This window comes from Genypterus blacodes, unplaced genomic scaffold (assembly GCF_046128005.1).
Source record: "Genypterus blacodes isolate CSIRO-AG114 ecotype Tasmania unplaced genomic scaffold, CSIRO-AGI_Gbla_v1 ptg000072l_1, whole genome shotgun sequence".
NCBI lineage: Eukaryota > Metazoa > Chordata > Actinopteri > Ophidiiformes > Ophidiidae > Genypterus > Genypterus blacodes.
In genome coordinates this window covers 359441-382307 of record NW_027466882.1, presented here as the reverse complement: position 1 = coordinate 382307, position 22867 = coordinate 359441, and the positions used below count along the sequence as shown (strand labels likewise).

The 22867-nt window shown below is 40.7% G+C and overlaps 1 protein-coding gene across 1 annotated transcript; it reads right to left on the bottom strand.

The window, feature by feature from the left end:
- Positions 1-4010: 4010 nt before the first annotated feature.
- On the bottom strand, positions 4011-22142 carry pkib (protein kinase (cAMP-dependent, catalytic) inhibitor beta). Its single transcript, XM_076157133.1, has 3 exons — positions 21897-22142; positions 6357-6509; positions 4011-6206 (listed from the first exon to the last, which is right to left on the bottom strand). The coding sequence occupies exons 2-3, from the start codon at positions 6496-6498 to the stop codon at positions 6124-6126; spliced, it is 225 nt and encodes a 74-aa protein (XP_076013248.1). The 5' UTR covers positions 6499-6509; positions 21897-22142; the 3' UTR covers positions 4011-6123.
- Between the last annotated feature and the right edge of the window lie 725 nt (positions 22143-22867).

The window sequence follows — 22867 nt, the reverse complement described above, 5'->3', positions numbered from 1 at the left end:
TTACCGACTGTCAATGAATGTGACGGTCAATCATCAAACAATGAATGGATTATTTATCCCAAAGATAACTTTGTTTTGATTTGGCACTATATAAATAAAGGTGAATTTAATTGAATTGAATAATGATAGATATGTGATTTTTGTATATTTTCATTCTCTCTCTCACTCTCTCTTTCACTCTCTCGCTCCTTCCCTCATTCCAGGTTTCTCTTTTTTCTTTTTTTTCTCTTTCCATCTTTACCCCTCAGGCTGTGTCTGATATTGCACGTTGACTTCCACGTGAAGGCTGATTCGGTCGCTGGGTTGCCTGCCTGGCATCCTCAGAGTGACCCACGTCTGCATGGCTGCATGGCCTCAGTGCCAGTCTCATCACCCACCCTCTTTTCTCTCTTTATACACATGTATCTCTCTCTCTCTCTCTCTCTCTCCCTCTCTCTCTGTTGTACACTGTCTTCCCCACACCAGATGGATCAGTCACCCATTGGGCCTGATGATTGATTGGAGGATGGTGACAGAGAGAGAGAGAGAGAAGAGAGAGAGAGAGAGAGAGGGGACATAGTGGTAGAGTGGTTATAGGCTGTCGTTGCTGCTGCTGTTGATTCACTTAACTTCGATTCATAACAGCGTGTTTGGTTCTAACCCATCTGTGAAAGGAACCACAGTACATTTCTGCAAGGCAATTACGCACCAATTTCCTTATGGAAACCCAATAGCCAACCGCTTATACCATGCTATTCAATTATGTAAGAAGACAGAGAGCTTTCGTCTCCAGGCTTTTCTGTTCTGCGGACTGAGAAATAGAAACATGCTGTCTTGTTATTTTGAGACTTGTAAAAATGCATACAGTTTGCTTCTTATAGCACCAAACTCAGAGGACAACAAGCAAAATGTGACGACTTAGAAGATATAAATAGAAAATCCTGCCCAATCTTTCGTCTCCATGATAATGACAAGAACAGCAAGGTCAAAGGTGAACTCACTTGCCACCCTGACATGGAGGTCACCACACACAAACTTGACCTGTGGCTCCTTCCCACAGATCAGCCAAAGCCTCAAAATTACTTCTTCTCATGCGGCAAATAAAGCACGATCGCATACGATGCAATAAGGTTCAAGCTTCTCCCAAGGCTAGGTTACCCTAGCAACATGTTACGTAGCAGCTGTCTAGGCGAGTCTGTCTGAGAATGGAGGAGGGGACTATCTGAGACATTTGACCAAAAATAATAAATCTCTGATGAAATACACACTTTTGCTTGCCTTTATACATGAACACATCTGAAGAAGGAATGACCATAGCTCTACATAGTAGAAATGATGTATGTATGATGTAATCCTCTGACCAAGCATTAGCCAACAAGCAGAATGAATCATGCATAAGTGCCACGTGTAGATCGTGTGTGATCATGAGAGACAAAGAAGACTTGGGCGTGTGTTTTGGTCTCATCTCCTGTCAGCAGGGATGCTGAGTCGCAGCCAGACTGCTTGATCACAAACGTGTCCGCTCTGCTCTGGGCTTCCACCCATATTTAATAATGCAGTTACAACGATTGCAATGGATGGTGACTGGTGGTGTACAGTGCTGAATGGGAACAGTATTTGGAAAGAACAATTTGATTACTGTTGCTCGAGCATCATTACACAGCTGGGTGTGTCCAAGCGAAAACCCTGACTGGTTTTCACCCTAAAAGCTCTGCATGTGGTTATACAAACCAACAACGCACAATTAATGATTTTTTTGTAACTATGATTGTTCATTTGTGTGTGTATTGTGTGTGTATAGTGGTATTCCCATATTTCTTGTTCTTAAAATCGGAATTTCTTTGTGTCAGACATAACAAAGAAATCTTCCCGGAGGTGCTGAGGTGTGATGTGGTGTGAATGATGATTTGGTGGATGTCTCCATCTGCTGTGCACTGAGAGGAACTACTACATAAACGATCATATCTATTTTAGAAGGAGGATCAAAAATGACTTCATGCTCAAGTGCTGCTCCTATATGCTTGTTCATGTCAGTGACTGTGATAAATTACCTTTACATTCCTCCTGAACCTTTCAAATGGATATATATCATTTTATTCAAATGTCTTGTGAAATGCAAGCGTTTATGGGGAGCTGTATTGATTAGCGCCAAGAGTCGAGACAATACCACTAGCAAATGTGCAACAGACCCTAACAGAACAAAACAAAATAGAACCCATCCTTTTAATGATTGATTGATTTAGATTGTATTCATTCAAATTGTTTTGATGCTCAATTACAGAGGATAGCTTAGTTTCTTTTGTATCTTCTCTGTGAGAGGACACAGCACAGTGATAGGGGCAGCCATGTATACACTAAGCAGCACACACACACACACACACACACACACACACACACACACACTTTGCCATGTCAGAGGGGGTTTCACAGCTCTTCATCATTTACACGTTTCTCTTTCTCTTCACTCGTTTCATCTTTTAGTGCTTGGTGAGGAAAAATGCAAGGACAAGAGGATCAAAGGAACAATTGGAAACAAATGAAATATCTTTGGTCCACAAATAAACATAGATAGACCTGACAACATCCTGTAATCGGCCTGTAATATATAATGCTAAACTATAATAACCTTTAATAGTGTCTACATATGAATGGAAATCTGACTTTATATTCTATAGATCAGTCTACCCATCATTTCTTTTAGTTAATAGTTTTTAGTTCTTCATCAGCTGTGGTCATTCATCAGTATACCTGTGTTTAGCGCCACGGTGAACACACATCCAGTAATATTATCCAAAGGATGAATCAGGATGATCTAGGCAAATCTACTTAACACCTGACTTGTTGTTATTGTTGTTATGTCTGTTCACACGGTGGTTGGCCTCATATTGTTGTGATGGTGTCAGTGCGGCTCATTGTATCACGTCAGCAGTAGCATATCGGTTGATGACTTCAGCGTGGGATGGTCTAGTGTTTCCCCTCACTCATGCCTCCTCCAGGAAGCCTCCTCAGTACTCAGAGCAAAAACAAGAGCATTCAACCATCATTACAGATGGAGGAGCAGATTGATTTCTAGGTCACTTGAAGATTGAGGAGTGAGGTAGGAATCAAATATGAGCTTTGGACTCCTTTTTCTTCTTCTTTGACCTCCATTTACAAAGAAAACGGAAAACCCCCTGCATCTCTCCTTCATTTCTCCCCTCATTCTCATTCTCTTGTGGCAGCTATTATCTCCTCACTCACTTCTACTTTAAGGACTTCCTTTTGATATTGGATGTGTACATTTGACGTTATCATTGTACAGATTAATGAGCACAAGCTGCACATAAAACCCTGTTGAAAGATGTGATGCAGTTGTGACTCATTGCTTTTGGAGGCCTGTTGACCACAGTATTGACGTGAAGGCATTGTAGGTGGAAATATTGCTTTGGTTGTCATTTCACACATACTATCAAGTTCAAAGTTCGATTTTCTATCTCTATTTTATTTTTCTCTTTGTGTTTTCAGATGTCGACATTTTATGAAATTTGTTTGTGTTAAACCTTTTCGTATGCAGTATGTTAGAAAAATGATTCCCTTCATATTTGTTTGTTACTCGTATTCAAAAGCTGCAAACAAATGTATTTTTTCAGATCAGAGAAAACAAACAAAATCTTGTGAATCATATCTGATCACTGTCTTTATGACCACTGTGAGAACTTTTGGTCTGATCGAAATGTATGGGTTTTTTTTTGGAAAGGGAGGACAGTTACAACAGTAGTGTGGGTCAGTGGACAAATGAGGAGATTGCAAATTTGTTAGATGTTAGGAACACATCAAAACAGAACAGGAAATTGAGTGAGAAATAGCCGAGAAGGGTTCCTTTTTCAACAACTGTTGTACAAATTACTTTTCTGTCGTTCATGAGCACACAATTTTTGTTGAATATGTACACCTGGATGGTCTTACTGGGTAGAGTTGTGTTCACAAGTTGTGCACTTGATGTGTAGAAATTAGAATCTACTCATCACAAAGTGGGATATGTAAAGCTTGTGTGTTTAATATGGCAATTTTCACAACCGGAGAGAATCAACATATGGGATTCAATCCAGTGAAGTAAAATATATGCACCACTGAGAGATCAGGACACTACAAAATACACCTCAGCCTGAAGTGTCGATCATACAGCTTCAGATAGACCTTAAAGCCTCTTTAACCAAATTTCATGATTTTCAGGTAATTGACATATAAATTAGGTCACTGACATTGTTTTGTTTTTGTAGCATTCACTTATCAGGTCTGTAGACTTTTCAATGGACCCTGATGGATCTTTAACTATCTTGTGGATTCCAAAATAGAACTTTACTATGCTACAATGATGCTAAGGCCAATGCTCTGTCAGCTACATGACCTTAAAAATACAGACGTTTCAGGTTCTGTGATTAAAATTAGAGCTTCATGCAGCTTGGAGATCTTTTAACATGTTTTAGATTAGAGATCCATAAGTGTCCATTCAAAGGCCAAATACCGCCAGAATACTCAATTAAAAAAAAAAAAAAAACATGTCAGTTACCTTGTTTGCATGTAAATAATCGGAAAATCCTGACATTTTTTTTTCAACACTTTCTTGTTAGCATTTGGAAATACAGCAGATCAATAACCGGCTGGACAGCAGCAGAGCAGGCGTTCCTGTTTGTGAAACACATCCACAGAAAGACACAAAAACCAGCCAAACATCTTGAAATAGAGACATTTACAGAACATCTTTGTTTCTGTGGGTATGTGAATAAATAAAATTCATATACAGACGCCATGTATGACACACATGGGTAATACTACAATACAGTATATACAGGGTAGCAGTGATCGCTGACAAAATGTGGTTTCTCTTGTTTCTCGCCATCGACTTGCATCCTATTCACAGCTCCACTTATGTGTTGATGAGTGCAAACAGACTTTTCTTCTCGCAGACGTGCAGAGAGGCAGAAGGCGAACGTGCTGCCGCTTTCAACACTCAAAACACATGGCGATGGCGGCGCCGTTGCTCGACGCTCGCTCAGTCATGTGGCACTTCCAGAACAAACGTTGCAAATGTCCGGCCGAACTCGGGCACCGTTCAGTGAGTGAAGTGAAACGTTGTCTTGTTGGATTGTGTTATCAGCGAATGTAGCAGGATTTTTTTACAAAAGTATTAATATCATTTACAGTTCCCAACACAAAAGATGTTTCTTGCGATATCTCCTATTAAAACGGAGGAAATATCCGTAGCCTGAAATAGTCGATAACAGTACTTCACAGAGGAATTACACATTTTCAGTTGCAAACTGCCACTAGGCACATTTTCAGAGTAGACATTTGGAAATGAAGAGACTCTTAAAGAAAGCATTGAGCAAAGACAACAACAACAACCCAAAAAAAAGACTTTTTAAGACTTTTTTCAGCATTTTGCAATGAAGGACTGTGTGTGTTACTGGCAGTGGAACACTATTTGCTAAAAAGGAATGTCTCAAGTTATGAACGGCTCTTCTATTTAAGTATTTTGCACCATAAAATGGATCAAATCCCTGGTCGTTGTTTGGATCTAAACAGTCTGGTGAGGAGGGGTAAAAACTGTACATCGATACAGAATTGCACATAGTAGTCATACACTAGCCTACATGAGCAACACGACAAAAGTGGTCCCGTTTTTTTGTTCGGTTTTCTCAGATTACACGTACCATTTTGCATCCAGCTGAATTAAAAAGCTCAGAGCCACCATGGGCTCCTCAAGGTCCCTTATACAAACCCAGACACGGCACTGTAAAGTAAAAACCGGCAGGATATGCAAGCAAAATGGTACAGACTTTCAAATGAATCATACAAAAAACGGTAGTGTACAGCATCCAATCTGTAATGGTCCCTTTGATTTTCAGTGTTGTGTTTGGGCAGGAAACTGAATAACCCACTGATACACACACACACATACACACGCACTGGTTCGCAGCTAAGTGACGTCTGATTCTCCCCAGATAGCGTCGAGTGCCAAAGAGTCTGAAGCTCCACCTCCAATCTTCAGAGTCATTCCGTTCACTGACTCTCGCTCTCTCACAGGTCGCCCTCTATCTCATCCCTTAATTCCTTTACCCAGATTATCGTTGCAGGTCTCCATGGAGGTAAATAAACAAGTCCCTATGATCCCTCCTTCCCCTCTGAGCTCTCTGGGGGCGCTGGAGGCTCCTCCGCTGTTGGCGACTGGGCCCCTCCTGGACCATCTGCACACAAACCCACAAAGACACAAGTTACGTTTCTGTGACTTTGTTGTGTTTGTTTGATTCTTCCTGGGCATCGCCATCTGTAAGTGTTGAGTTAATTTCACATTTAGTATACATTCTCATTTCTTAAAGAAGCAGTCTGTTTGGTACCTTCGAGGTTCATCTCTGCCAGTTTTAGAGGCAGGTCGCCCGGATTTACGCCCGCCGGAGAACCCAAGATATCAGGCAGAGCGTTTCTTCTCCCCGATCGCCCCGAGGAGGCAAAGTCCAATACTGGCTCCACTTCTGTCATCTCAGGACCCTCTACGGGAAAAGAGGAAAAGATAGAAAGCAGGTTAACATTTTTCAAACAACATTAATGACAAAGGCTAAATTTAACAGAAGAATTGAAACCACTACAATAATAATAAATATTGCTGAATTTGTCAAGTTGTAGACAACTGTTGACTGATGACAATCAGTTCAGATATTTTTGAGTCATCATGCTGAAGAATAAACAACAACAACCCATCCTACCAACCAAACGGACATAGGCAAACAAAAAATTAAAAAACTTGGCAGCGGTAACTTTACTTACATTACTAACATTATATACATTTCCCTGTAACAGATTATCTTCAGCACTCCATATGACCTACGCCAATTTAACACCCCACAAAAACAAAAAGATCATGTTCACCTCTTTGCTTGCTAGATGACGCCTGCTCATACATTGGAAATCCCTCACCCCTCCCTCTATTTCGCAATGGCTGAAGGATACAATGTATTTTCTTAAACTGGAGAAAATCGAGTACACTATGAGGAACCACACTGATAAGTTCTATCAGAGATGGCAACCGTTTCTCTCTTACTTCACAGATTTACAGGCTATGCCAGACCAGTGACTGATTAACAGAACACCGAACAGTTCCCTTTTTATTTTCATTTTATTTTACATCCCAGGCAGGCCAGGACGGGGTTGTGTGACTGTGGGGTTGGGTGCGGTTTCTGGGTGGGATGTCCTCTCTTTGTTTTTATTCTGTTTCTCTCTTCTCTCTTTCTCTCTATCACAACCTATTACAGGATTTGTACTACATTGCCTACATTGCTGTTTGACATCATCCTGTAAAAACTGTATTTAACCTATGACATCATTGCAATTCCAATCTACTTGTACTCTACCTGAGGGTCTACCTATAAAGTTTAACAACAACAATAGTAGTGATAATACGACCTTCCTTCCTTCCTTCTCTCTCTATCTGTCTCTCTCCTCTTTCCCCTCTTTCTATATAAAAAATGATCTCCAAAATATCCTACAACTGTTTGCGCAATCTCATGTACAATGTTTGCTTCAATAAAAACAAATTGCACAAAAAAGCAGATTATCTTAACTATTATAGGGCGAGTTTTGTTCAGATACAGAACTATTGGCTTGTTGCTTGGTTGTTTAGCCAGTACGTTAATTATTTCGCTGAAGTTAAAACGCCTGACTGAATCTAGAACAATAATAATCTTAATAATGACATCATCATCAACAACAATAATAATAAGAACAAGAATAATATGATATTAATGGTAATGGTGGTATCAATCAATGTTTCTCAACTAATTATTATTATTAATGTGTGTTATTTGTAGAGTGTATTTCACAATGTCATTGTTTTTCTCTATTGTCTCCAATCATCTAGCTTTACCTACATAAAGATGTAAAAGACACATGAATCAGGTTATCTAGTTAGTCATATTTCCCCGTACAGATGACTACGCTGTTAATGATGAGGAACGATTGACAGATTACAATTTGAGTAATACAAATCCCAGCTGCGTCATTAATCTTGACGCGTCGAAGTGAGCAAAATCTACCTCATCTGTTTAGTGATTGTTTGCATCCAGAGAATAGATTTATCAGTGAAGCGGAAGATGTGTCTGTCTGGTCTCATGGCAACCAGCAGCTGGGGAGTCAGCTCTAAGCTACACTGGTGACAGGCAAAATTACATCCACTGTCACACACACACACACACACACACACACGCCCCGCACACACTCGTACATGGAGAGCCGCTGTTGCTATGGCAACAATAGCGAACAGCAGTAGCAGGTAAACATATGACTCTTATCCATACTCGCACTATCTCACTTTCCCGCACCAGCTGTCTCTTTGTTGTGATGCCTTGCTTCAAATAACCGTTTTGTGGAGCAAAATCTAATTTCCCATCTTACTCTTCCAACAAAGGAATGACATCAGTTAACACCAACGCACACACGTAGCTACAAACACAAACAAACACTCATACACACAGATCACCACAGGTTGTTCATCTGTTAGCCTCAAGCACTACTACAGCTCAGCCATTGCACTCTATAAGCCACAACAGCGTGTTGTGCCCCATTTTCTCTTCTCATCATATCAACAACCCCCCCTTCCCCCCCGGCCGGTTGTGTGTGTCATGTTGAAAGACCAACATACAACAATACCGGGGACATTAATGAAGAAGTGTCCAGAAGCGGCAATACGTTTATATGTTCACACATTCATGCATCCATGATACTGACACCTGGTGGTGATTAAGAACGACAGCACAACTGCAAATTAACCGGAATATGTGTGTGTGTGTGTGTGTGTGTGTGTGTGTGTGTGTGTGTGTGTGTGTGTGTGTGTGTGTGTGTGTGTGTGTGTGTGTGTGTGTGTGTGTGTGTGTGTGTGTGTGTGTTTGTTTTGGTAATCTCAGCGTGATCGATTTACTGATGTTGAAACTCAGCCGCTTCAGGTATAAAGAACACTATCTCGGACACGTTTGGTACATCTACTACAATCCCAGGTCTGACAGTTGCCCTGTGTGAAACATTCTGCAGTTGCAATTTGGAGTCTGACCTTTCAGTACGATCAAACTGTAGGAGTCAGGGGAATCCAGGACATTGCTGAGTGTTCCCTCTCAGGTCCTGCATGTCAAAGCTGCTCTTTGTCCTGGATCAGAGGCCAGGGTTAGACAGAGGCTCCTTCCCTACTGTTGCACACGGCATGCAGAGAGACAATGGGTGTCTAATCAGGGCCAAGCAGAGCCATCAGGTAGCAGCAGGACGGAACATTTCTTATGGCTCATCTCTCCCGCCGCCGTCACTCAATCTGACATGCCCGTCAGGCAGAACAACTCATTATCAATAAGAGGCCAGGATTTATTTTAAGTTGGATCTTAAAACTTGAGTTGTATTGGGGCTGATATATTGGTTTACCAATTAGTATGTCAAAGAAAGACTGAACTGAAAACAGCTTCAGAGGCTTTTCTGCTTTTTAATTTATTACTAAATATCAATATACACGTTGATTTCACCAGGCTTTTATCCAAAAATTGTCTGAGAAGCCTTTGAAAATCAGTGTTATCCCACCTACAACCTCTGTTCTGTCATTTTCATTAAATTGTGTAATTAAAGTAATGTTCCACTTGGATTAAGCATTGGACAGTGACCCATCATGTAAACAGATTTATCTTATCAAGTAATCCAGCAGCAGTTTAGCAAGGATTATCTTGCCAAACAGATTGACCTACATCCTGTGATTTCTTTGCCTGCTCAGTCACACACAGCAAGAAACTGCAGGTGTGTTATGTGATAAAACAGTGATACAGAAGCATGCTTAATAACAAGCGGGCTCTCTACCTCTGCACACAACCACTTGCTACTCAAAACTAATCAGTTATATGAAGATGACTTCCAAATTTGTATTCGACACAGTGGCACAGCATTCAAATAAACATGCAGACGAAATTGGCTCTCAGTCTTCATCAAATGAGTTCATGGGAGTTCTTCACCAATAAAGCGGACAGTATAACAGCAGAAATCGAAAAACTGCTACCAGGAGGACAGTAGCCTCAGATGTTGTTGCTATAACAAATCCCCCGTCTTGCATCCAAAGTCAATTGGACATAGTTATTAAGTTAGTTGCCTCCTCTAAACCTACTAGTTGCTTGTCATGTTGTTGCTGTGTTTAGGAGATGACCAGCTGATGCAGCATCTGTCTTCTACTCATTTATTTGAACCTTACCAATCTGGTTTCAGTCCATTTCACAGCACTGAAACTATCCTGACCGAAGTAGCGAATGATCTACTACTTCTCTCTGCTGACTCCAATGCCGCTCCCACGGTCTGAACACAATATGTAACAAACAGGTCCTATTTTGTCTCGATACCAAATTGCCTGTCTTCTCTGTAAAACGTGGTGTTCCACAGGGTTCTGTACTGGATCCAATACTTATCCATCCAATATTTATACTTATACCAAAACTTTTTAGACCTAATTGGATGCTTGGCATAGATTTTCCCTGAAACTGACAACACTCAGACTTATGTCTCCATAACGCCAAATGAAATCCCAATCTTTCAGGCTCATCTTAGCCTTAGTTGGTTAGTGGCAGTGTCATTGTAGATTCTCTCTTTCTCTTACTGTCCTCTTATTGTTTTATAACAGCCCATTTCCTTTGTTCATTGCCAGACCACCCTTTTGTTCATTTCCTGATATGTTTCCTGATCATCTTGTGAGCAACTCCTGTTGTCTTTTATTTTGTGAACATCCTTGATTACCTGTAATTGGTTTCTGAGCCTGCCTTTAGTTTGTGGACTCTTTCTGCCTTTGTGTTGAAATTTGCCTTAGTTTTGGAGCTTAAGATCCTGTCCCGTGTTACGTGTGATTGAATCCTCACTCTCCAGTTTCCCTGACTGAACTTGACTTGATGGGACTCCCGTCAGAGGTCAAGGGTCACTTAAAGTGAAGCTACAAAGATGCTGAGTAAAAAGTGAAGAAAAGGCAAGTCATTTTCCTCCTTTTTTGTTTTTAAACTGCAAGTCAGTGACAGCTCTGCAATTAAATAGGTGTCATTAATGCAGCAAATTGCTACCTGAGCTATTTCTAAACACACAGACCTCTATAATTTTGCAACAAATTATATGTACTAGAAAAATCCTCCATCTGGTAGGGCAACTGTGTAAAATAATCATACAGTTAAAATGATTTCCCCGCGTTGTCAATCAGGGATCGTCTGCAAAAACATCAGGCCTGTCACATCTCTACATTGAAAGCCTCATATTCAGCACTCCAAGAATCCAACATGATGCTGCTCTTAATGCTTAATGCGAACATGGATCTATTCAGAAGAGAATATTTATAGTTCTACATGGAAACACAACTGCAAGAGACACACACAGAGTGTTTGCTGTGTGTCTCCATAGTACCATGGCCACACAGAGAGAGTGAGAGAGAAACAGACACAGATGCTGAGATGTGGACTTTGCATCCAGGCAACCAGCCCTGACATTTTCAGAATGCACGGATTTTAATAAAACATCAGGTTTGGGTGAGATTGTGAGGATTGTAAGATGCAATATTCAACATTTTACATAGATGGAGCTCAATGAAAGTAATCAAACATAATCATCTCATTATAGACTATTAAGAGGTGCAGTTTTGTACGCATCCAAACAAGGCTTTAGGTCTTGTAACTAAAACATGGGCTTTGACAAGGGGTACAATGAAATAATGAAATTATAATATTACAGCAGCATGCTAATTATTTTGAAATATCTATAATAGATCTTGCAAAAACTTCTTGTGGTGTGTGAATGAAATACTGGTCAGCTCGCCAAATTTAGTCCATTTCGGTGCCAGGGCTGATATGCTCAATATATGAGTCTTTTTTTTTATGTATAAGCTAGTAACTGATTACAACCGAATGTAAATTACATGGCATATTTTTGGATATTCGTGTCTTGTATTTTTTTTATAAATGAATACCTAATTGAAAAGCTCAGCATTTCCCCTTAAAATGGAACCTTTACAGATTTCCATGTAGCTGTTTTCAGTAATTGGTCGCATTTTGAAACTAACTATGTTCTAAATCCCCTTGATGAACCACTGCTGTGCACAATGACTGCAAATAGACAGTTTTTGGAACCGTCTCTTTAAGTTTGAACTATTATTATTGCCCAGGCCTGAGTTGGCAACACACTCAGACTGTGAAACACTCACTCACAAGCCTTTTACTTCATAAGAAAGTCTAACCAAGTATGTGGGTGGGTATAGCCACATGTCACATGTTGACATTAGCATGTAGCAGAATAAAGGGCAGATCAAACCCAAGCTTCAAGATCAGGATATAGGATCTAACTTAATGCGTGCATTTCTTCAGGCGTGAATCTCAGTTCTGGAAATGGTCAACACTCCCTTCTACGTTATAGAACATAACAATAATAAAACGGACAATGTGCACTAAAGCTTCAATAAACACTGAAATAATAAAATATATCTATATCTGCATTGCTGTTGATGTTCAGAAACCTTAGATCAGCCAAAGTCTCCATCCCTTCCAACAGGAGACAGTGATATAAAGCTGAGCAGGCCATCCATGTACACCGCCTGAGGCTGACCTCCATTCTGCTTCTCATCAGTCTAACAGTGTGACAGCCACAGGAAGCAGTCACACTCTCTGTACATCACAACGCTTCAGTATAATGTGTCCATTACAGAGAGGTATTTATATTCATTTGACCAGGAATGACTTCTTATTATTAAGTTGCCCTTTTCATTCATGCCATTTATGACACTGGCTAAAGTCATTGCGTTTGTGATTATGTAGAGAAATGTTTAATTACAACCTGATGTGATCACGGTGAATGTTTTTCAGGAACCGAGCATTAGTTTACATCTTTACTAATACTTCCATAAGGAATAGACATTTCCTGCGTGATGTTACGGGTCATGTGGAATCTTAAAGTCTGTTGTATAATGGTAAAGCTTTCTAAATTACTATAATAGATCAGGACTAAATCTCTAAAACAACAGATGAGTAGGGAGTATGTGAGGCAACAGCGAATCCCTGTGACTTCTTTGAATTATCTGATAAGCAGCAAGTCTCATTACTGTGACAAAGTTAAGTGAATGGGTGAAGTGGACACATTCTCATTCCGCAGCGTGACGCAGGAAATTGATGATATGAACTGTCCGCCTCGTTTTTGCAGTGTCACAGCCAATAAAGGTAACAAGGAATAAAGGCCGCTGCCATTTCATTTGCAAGAAAATGTTATGCAGGAATTTACGACCCTGCTAGGCAGCTCTCTGTGTTTAGACTGTAGTTGACACAAATGGAAATAGCCTTAATGAAATATAAATATAGTACATAGCATTGGTCATATGGCATAATTCAAAACCAGTTTAGTTCCAGATGAGCACAGACAACTAAAGGCTACAGTGATCCCATAAATCCATCTACAGTATCTGTGCCATTCACACTGGTCTACAGAATTCTGCTTTGGCAGTCAGTACACTAAATATTCATACATACAATAAGAGCACTGATCGAGTTTTAATAATCAATTTGCCAATATTGCCCACCTTACTTTCACGTTACAAAGCTTCACAGAAAGCAAGTGACAGTGTTTTCCCCACTTAACTATACTTTATTTTGTTTCTATCTTTTGCCTTCTCTCACTTGTGATCTGAGTTGTTGCTGGTGTGAATTGCACTGAGAGTGAGTGAGCTTTGTATGCATGCCATCCTCTTCAAAACTCTTTTATCCCTTATCTCCTGTTCTGTAAATGTGAAAGTGATGAAGCATCCCAAAACAATAACATCAGCAGCAGCGATGCCACATTCACAGTATCGACCCTGAACCCTATCGACTGTGGGGTTTAGGTCAGAGCACAAAGACATGAGAAGTTTTAGATGAATAAATAATGTCTGGGATTAGTCCCTGGCTATTTTTAGTCATTCATACCCTGTGATTATTTCCTGTCCTTCTATTTTTCCCACTGTTATCCTAAAGCTTAACATGCTCTAGCTGCCATGGAAACTGCACAATTGTTCTAAGCCGCTACGTCGTGGAGGAGGGGAGGGAAAGTAGACCTATCGCTGTAGTCTGTACATCGATCCTTGGACTCGCGGAGACACACGACTTTGACAGTTTTACGATGAGATGAGAACGTCAAGTTTGAGAAATTCCAGTCGTTACAGTAGATTTCAGCATTGTATACGTGAGAGAGAACGTTCACATAAGATATGGTCGGTGGAAAAGCGTGGCTGAAAAAAGGTGAATGAGAAATGAAGCGTGTGTGATGTGAAAATACGAGATAGATGTAGTACAAAATATGACGTCATGGAGAAGGAAGACGCTTAAACAGGTGCACAGAAGCTCACCCATATGCACAGAAATCTGGGAGGTGAACCACAATTTTGGCAGTGACATCAGCGCTTGGTTTCCTTAAAAAAAGCAGTTATTTTTCCAGCAGTACAGAGCAAAGCAGAGAAGGTGAGACTGATCTAATGAGACAGCGTGAGCACAGCCTCCCTTCAGATCTCACAATCATCCCGGCAGATTTGCCCAGCTTTCCACTGATCCGTGGCCCGTTTTCTCTCCACGCCTGCCTGCCTCCGTGTTGCAGAAGCTGCAGGACTCGCAGACAAAAAAAAGGCATCAGAGCAGACTTTTACTTTGTAGATTATTTGCTTTGGCGGGGAGATATCTGTCAGGGAGAAATCATCAAGGTCTCACCCCACCGCAGGTCTCCACACAGTATTTCAATTTGTTGTATCCACCAAGGTCAGATCAATGAGTGTTTCAGTGATTTGGTGGACTGAGCGACCTTTACATTTCAATAAAGTGCCATTTGTATAATTTCGCAATGCAGAGAGTGTGCTGGTTAATGGGTCCAAAGGGCTTAAATACAAGCCACTCTTTCTGTAATAAACTGTGTTTTATTGTCCAGTAACAACCAACACGCCATTATAGAAAATGAATCCCCACAAAGCACCCTCTATGTTGGCAAATATGAGACAGATTGAGCAGCTTTTAAAGGGGGTCAATCACAACAACAGAGCAACCAGCTATTTACAGCAATTAGCACACTTGACAGAGAGCTGTAAAGAATGGCTGGCAGGCAGCGTTGGCAGAGGCCTTTGGGATGATCTGAGGAACAGAACGCAAACAGGACAACAGCGGCAAAAACACACTTTCAGGATGCGAGCCTGGCACGCTGTACGAGTACTAATGTGAAGGATTAAACTCTGATTAACTGATTATCAGCCATCAGACCACTATCTTGACGTCCACGGGTCGCACGATGATCCAGCGCCATTTTGGTTGGCAAACTCTAGCTTATCTCCTGTTCTTTCCCAATAGTTAATAATCAGATTTGCTCCCCCATCAAAGGGATTCATGTCAATGCTCCCACCATAATATAAGCTTAGAAAAGATCAGATTGTTGATAACATTGTCTTAAACAAAGGTACAATTTCACCATTGGGTAATAAAAGTTCAAAGAAAAAGAAAACGTAAAAATGATTGTAAATTATTGCAACACAATGTCGGTAAAGATAAGATGAGGACTCTACAATGGTGCTTACTGTTTAAAAGTTATACAGTGATAGGTTTCATTGTTGTAACTGTAAGTAACAAATATCTAATGAGAACCCAATGTTAAACAATCTATGCCACAGCAATCGATTGAGTTGAACTATCCTCATTGATAATATGCTGCCTTCCCCTTTTACAATTGTGGCATCCCACAGCAACACAAGTGGTCGGCGTGATTGTATGCAAATCATTTACCACAGCAGGACCAAAGTCACAGTGAATAAAATAAGCCAACAAGGGATAAATGCCATGGCAACAACAGACTAAACACAGAGATCTGCCTTCCACAGTGGTAGTGTCACAAGACACTGCGATACAGCTTAAGAAGGTACATTCTAGGCAACAATGCAAATCTTTACTGCCCCACATGGCAGATTTACACCATTAGCTGTAAATATGACATCATGTCCTCATAACTCTTGCTCCTGTTTTTTGCCTAGTAATGGCTGCAACATTTGCCATTAGTATAGAGACATTGACGCACCTCAACTCAGTCTAATTAAATGGAGGAAATATAAATCAGTGGCCTAATCTTCCATCTCTACTGATTTGATTTGATCCACAACTGAATATCACATTGATGGCAACCGTCAATCAATTGGGCCTGCAAGTTTAATTTCACAAAGACAAATGAATTTGTGAAAGTGTAAAGAGCTGTAGAGGAATTGTACATGGCCTGACTGCAGCGACAAGCATTTCACTGAGATATAGGTCAAGGTCTTGTGTGAGTACATTCTGCAGTTACTGTATAATTATGAAACATTTTGTTGCCTTTTTTTTTTCCCTCACTTTTTCGGTGTATAATAGTAAGGAGTGAACATTGTATCAAAACACGACGTTGATTTCATGTTTCACAGTCTGTGGGTGTATCCAGATCAGGTCTGTGGTAACGGGCCAATCAGAACACATCCCACAGGATTACATGACAGATACAATTCATAAACATAACTTATTAGTCTTTTGTTCTTTTGGATAAACTATTGCACCAGGCTGTGCAAGCATCATTTAAAATGACAACTGTCTAGATACTTGAATAATCTTGCTATTAATGTAAATTTTGACCTATTCTGAAAAACTGGATGTCATAGATTCCCCTCATGTACGGATTTCAACAGCATCATCATCAACATCATCATTTCCAAAATAGACCACTAAATATAATTAAGAACAAGAAAATTGACATGATCTGTTCCTGTTATGTTACATTTCACACGCATATGCAGCCAAGTGGAACATTCCTTTGCCATATTCATGAGCATCATACATGAACGCTGTTAACATTTTTAGAATGGGTCACTACTGCCAAAATTACAAATAATTCATTTCTGTGTACTCCAAGGCATAAACCTGTATGAAATGGACTTTTCATTTTCATTTTAAAATCGACAGACAGGCCAAACAGTAACAATTGTGTGACTGAAATCTAAAATAAAAAATATGCAGTATAATATGTAGTGGGAATTTGCATTTAAATCTGAATGCTCTCATGTTTTTATAATTTTTTTATATGAAAAAGAGATGACAGTTTGCCTTTTCATTTGCATAATAGCATAAGGAATAGCAGTAAGGGTTTGTATATTCTGTCACACGTGTCCGATACATGTGTGACAGCGGGAGGACAGCGTGTGCTGCCATCAGTTACAAACACGCATCAATATTTTAGCCTAAAGTCTTTTGTTTGGAAGAGGCTGTTGTCCCAGTTGAGCATTCTCAAATCTAGACTATCATGTCAACACCACTGTGCAACACACGTGCCATTCCTGGCCAGCACCCACGGGCCTCTGGCACCCTCTGACACTAACCCTGGCAAAAAGGGGGGCATCAGCTGAGACACACAAAAAGCCAGTTCATCTCTGCGCTGTAAAGTCACCACAGCCTGCCACCCTGCATCAGCAGAAGTGTCATGTACTTGTGTTTTTGTTTCAGAGTAAAGCTGCACTCAGCACTCGGTGTAAAAGGGGAGCTGCAATAGAAGAGTGTTTCATCTCCACTCACTGAATACAGTCCATCCATCGCACAACAACATGTATAAAAGCTCCGGTTGTGCAGCAGCAGACTATGCAGAGTCCTAAGGTTCAGTTCTGAGACCAGACAAGATTTACAGCTAGCATTAAAATGTGAGCTGGACGAGGACATCTTGATGTACTGTGGGAATGTGCATTAATAGTACATCTTCAATTAAAAAGAATGGCTAGCTTCTGGATGCTGCCTGCATTATGGCCTCCGTATTTGGTTGTTATACTATTAAATCCAAGCTTTCCTCTTTGCTTTGGATGATCTTCACCTTTTTGTTTGAAGAACTAAAAAGAACAACGTGTAGGCTACAATTCCCATCCAGCACAAAACATTTCAGTTGATATTTCTCAAATGTCAGAGCACATTTTGGGCTAGTACAGTATATAAGGCCTCCACATGCTTCATCTGAAGTGCCAGTCAGATCTTCAGATAGAGTCAGCTCATTCTACTGCAAAGAGTGTGTGTGGCGACGAGGCCCGTCCTGTGTTTGCCCGATCAGCAGTGTTGGAGCAAAAGAGGACAAAATAACAACTATAGTGACATTCAACCTACACGCCTTTATGTACTATTCTGATTTTTATTTGTTATTCAAGTCAGATCTGATTGTAATCCAACAACTAAAAGGGTGAGTCTCCATTCAACAAACAACCGGTTACAGTAACAATTGGCCAGGTGTGGCGAGTATCAACGCAGGTAGACTTTAAGCTTCTCTCTCCTGTGTTTCCTTCTTTCTGGCACCTACAACCCTACACAACACCACACATGAAAGTGAAAGTGAAAGTGTGTGCCGGTATCCCCCTTCTTATGATTGACATTGACATTCTGAACAGGTACAAACATATGAAGGACAGTGACTGCTGTGAGAGCACAAACTCTTCGCTACTCCTCATGAATCATTCAACCTCAGATGAGAAGTGAAGATGCTGGAGCTCAACATTTTTTAAGTCTTCTCTTTGCTGCCATTTGGTTTTGCCAGGTGCAGATATAAAGAAATAGCTTCAGCATGGAGAACAAGTTGACAGTTCCCCTTTTGAAATGCAATTCAAACAGCAATTGCACCTCTCACCCTCTAACAGCCTCTTCATTTGGCAATCAACAGAATGAGTTCCTCAGATGGTTGGTGTCTGACAAGCCATTATAGATGCTGTGGATGTTTTTTAGAGCGGATGGAATTCCACACGTTAATTATGAGGGAAAACGAAGCAGCACATTCTATTGTGTGGGCCGATGCCCTAAAAAGGTTGCCTGTCTGAAGATTGAATAGATGCCCAGGGAATTACAATGAACCTTTTGTCTCCACAGAGGAGCCATCCCATCTCACCTACTGTTCCTCTCCCATCTAATCAGTATGGAGAGGCTGGCAGTTGGAGAAATGACATTGAAAACCCTGAGTCGTCCTGTCTAAGCCAGGGCAGAGGCATGCTGAGGGGCTTCTGTACGCTCAAGTCTATTGAATTATGCCGGCACCCCCCCCCCTTCTCCCCACCACACCGCCTCTCATCAGACTGGACTGATGGGAAAATGGGCACAGAAAGGTTGAGGTCAGAACACTCTAACACAGCCAGCTCCTTCTGAGAAACATGTCTCCTCTGTTCCCATTATCTTCCTCCGCCCTACGCATCTCTTACTAAAACATGTTCAGTCTAGATTTCCGCCACAACGAGTCATGACAAGCGATGACTGAGATGAAAAGATGGAAGTGACCGTCAGTAAAGGTCACTGTAAAGGTCAGTGGGCCTTTACAGTATCACTGACCTGGACAAAACACTTATAGGTCACTGATCAATACAGAGGAAGAATGAATGACTTGCATTAAGGCCTTAGAATGATTGTTTCCATCCTCTGAGTGGCAAGACACACATGCAGTGCGAATTGAATCGGGTGTCAGTTGGTAAAATAGTGAGCGACAGGTAACAGACAGCTGTCGTTCATCTTCCTGCAGAGGGACACCTTTCCTCCATGGACAGCAGTTTCCCTTCCCTCAAAAGCTATTTAGTAGACACAGACACAGAAGAAGGCTCCATTTAAAAACAACAGAATGTTTCCACACCTTCCAACTGGTAATCTCTACCTGTTTGCAGGAAGGAGGGGATAGAGATTATCTTGTGATGAGTACCATTCTATTGGTAGAAGAAGTATTCAGATAATGAATGGAGAAGTATGGCACATTTAAGGGTTTTCTAGCTCAAGTTTTGGCAATTTGACAACATCTAACACAAACTCCCTAAATTATTAATGTGTACGCAGCATGATTTGAGGTCTAAATTGAGCTCATGTAACTATTTTAGACACTCCAGGGTATCACACACAAATGAATGTCACGTATTAGAGTTTATGATATGTTTACATAACATGCAAACAAAGCATGTCTAACTCTGAAATGTAGTGGAGGTAAAGTATACATTTACAAATATTAGAATTAATCAAGTAAGATACTAGTACCAAAATTGTGTTTTATTACTTTCCACTTCATCTAAATTCACTTACACTGACCTATATACATATGTACAGTATATATACAATAACAACAACAGAATAATACTTGTGATATAAGCAGAGTAGTCAACTTTACTTTCAGTGGACTTACATTGATCTCTCTCAGTTCCTTTAATAGAAGAAAGAGGATAAATAAAAGGTTGAGATCAGCGCCAAGACTACAGAAGAAACTGATTGTAAAGCTAAAGCATTTATCTGATTACAGATTAGTGTGCCGGCTTGCGATCTAAACGATACAAGACGGCTGACTGTTCATAAAATGACAGATAAAGGATTGCACAATCTGCCAGGACGACACGTGAAGCAATGTCATCTCCCGTCTACTGTCATCTGTGTTAACGCATGCTGACATTATGGCTGGTTTCCTGACAAAGAGGAGGATGAGGAAGGGGAACAGATGATGGGAAGTGTGATGATTCAGCCAGCAGTGACGGCACTGTGCAGGCCTGTGATGAAACGCTGGTCGAAGTACCTCCACGCCGCATGATAACATCCACTGATGACTTCCCCTAAAGAAGTGCAACACTGGCATATTTCACAGATCTCCCAGTATTGCTTTGTTGTATGTTGGGTCAGTAGCTACGTCAAACACCACATTTTGTGCTATGATGAATCATTGCCTCTAAGTCTACTTACAGGAGACATTTTTGTTGTTTTCCTTTATTTAAAAGTGTAACAAAATACACTATTAACATACAGCTTAATGCCTGTAGATATAGGTCAAACCCATAGGGGCCGACCTCTCCTGAAAGCTTTGTTTTGATTCGTCCTTTACTTCTGTAACGTGTAGACACTAACAAGTGACGTGCGAATTCACCTGCTGACACATCCAGGTATTAAATTATCAAACCCAACTATGAAACCAGCAAGAGAGTGATTGATTAATTAGAACTGTACCCTGCTGTGAGCTTTTTATGTTTTGAGCGCTGCCACACTTCTTGGCCTCTTTTGAAGTTCAAACACTTGTTGTTGTTTCAAAGGCACGGATGACGATGATGTAGGCTTTAATTAAAACTGCAGCTCAGGTGACCTCCAAGGATGGAGACAAAGTTTTGGAAATTACCTTGTGGTTTACAACTTTAATGCTTTTAAGGCTGAAGGGAATATGAAAAATAAAGGTTGTGATCCCTCAGTGGACCAAAGCTTCATTTAAAACTGCATGTGTGTCAAACAGACAGACAGACAGACAGACAGATAGATAGATAGATAGATAGATAGATAGATAGATAGATAGATAGATAGATAGATAGATAGATAGATAGATAGATAGATAGATAGATTCAACTCCACTTTGACCTCTATTCTATACACTAAGATAATGCCTCTGAGTGTGTTCCTCTTGATCTTCCATATATTAAAGTTTCACATCATGGGGATTTTGGTTTGACTTGTTTTCCATCTGATAATTACCAACTGAAGGTTACAGTGTATGCACGTTCTAAAATGTGAGAGTAGATAATCCAGCTGCCAGGTAGACTGGGAGCCTGGAGCGATTTAATTTGAACAGCTGAGGAGATAAACACAATAATGTGTGTTCACTTCAGTGAGCCCAGACGGGGGTGACAGGTTTGGAGGTGACTGGAGCCTGGGTTGTGAGACAGATAAACTGATCACATCAGCGTTTGTTGTTTTTGCTCCTGTTTTGTTTCAGAAGAGATAATGGCTCCAGTTTGCGTCGCCGATTCGCCACCACACGCCCAGAATGAAAGCATTATGCCAAGCAACAATGTTTGATTCTACGCCTTGCTTGGAAACCTTTTGTTGCGATGGGATTGCGCAGCTGCAGAGGATTTGGTGTCCTACCTGTGGAGCAGAACAGGTGACAGGTCCGTATGTGCGCAACGATGAAGCGCAGCGGACACTCGCCAACTGATTCAGTGCGTCTGCTGAAGAAAAAGGCAAGCAGTCCGGAGTCTGAACTAACCGACGGCGACCATCTTCTGCGGGCAGGAGGAGGACAAGGAGCGGAGTGTCAACGAGAGCTGGACATTGCGAGCTGCTTCGTCTCAGCTGACACCAGAGCCGATCCACGCCGACACCCGAACACCTCACTGCGCCTCCAGCGTCAAATACACAAAGCGAGCGTGGATCACGCCGGAACGCGTGCGCTGCAGGTCTTCAAAGTAAAAACATTCCAGCTGACGGAAAGGAAAAGAGCGCGCTGAAGAGGCAGTTTACACACAAAATATGGCAACAAAATAATATTCAGAGATGAAAGAAATAACACATTGTGATATTTCCCTGCTATTGTTTTAATATGGTGAATATTGGTGGTTATGTAGCCCATAACAGAATTGTGTAAAAGTGAATTTATATATCACCCTTCACAGGCAAAGATCTCCTAGTGCACACAGTCAGAGAAGAAAATTAAATAAATAATTCTAAAACAAAGAAGTGAGAATTGACCTACATATAGCACTGCATTTATATCCAATGCAAATGGGAAGGGTGGATATTATATTGTTGTGCAGCAATTATACTGATATTGTTCCCCGTGCAGATATTCGTGTACTACACAAAGTTGTAGTAGTAGTGGCACGTTGCATTTTATTTTGGAGGGGAAATTGTGCAGTTTCCTGTGATATTCCTATTAATTCTGCCTGTCTCGTCGCTGTTACTTGGAGGTTTATACCATTGTCCTTCTAGTAAGGGGTGCAGTTTATCTAAACAAAATTCTCAGAAATTTAATCCTCTTCTTCTTCTTCTTCTTGTTTCTTTTTTTTGTTTTATATAACAATTGTATAGTTGTTGTAACTTTATAATGCTGATGGATT

Bases quoted from the DNA above. Each gene is read 5' to 3' on its own strand.
- pkib (XM_076157133.1), bottom strand. From the start codon at position 6,498: ATGACAGAAGTGGAGCCAGTATTGGACTTTGCCTCCTCGGGGCGATCG. The intron at 6,207-6,356 runs GTACCAAACAGA...GTTTGTGTGCAG, and splicing joins GGCAGAGATGAACCTCGAAG to ATGGTCCAGGAGGGGCCCAG.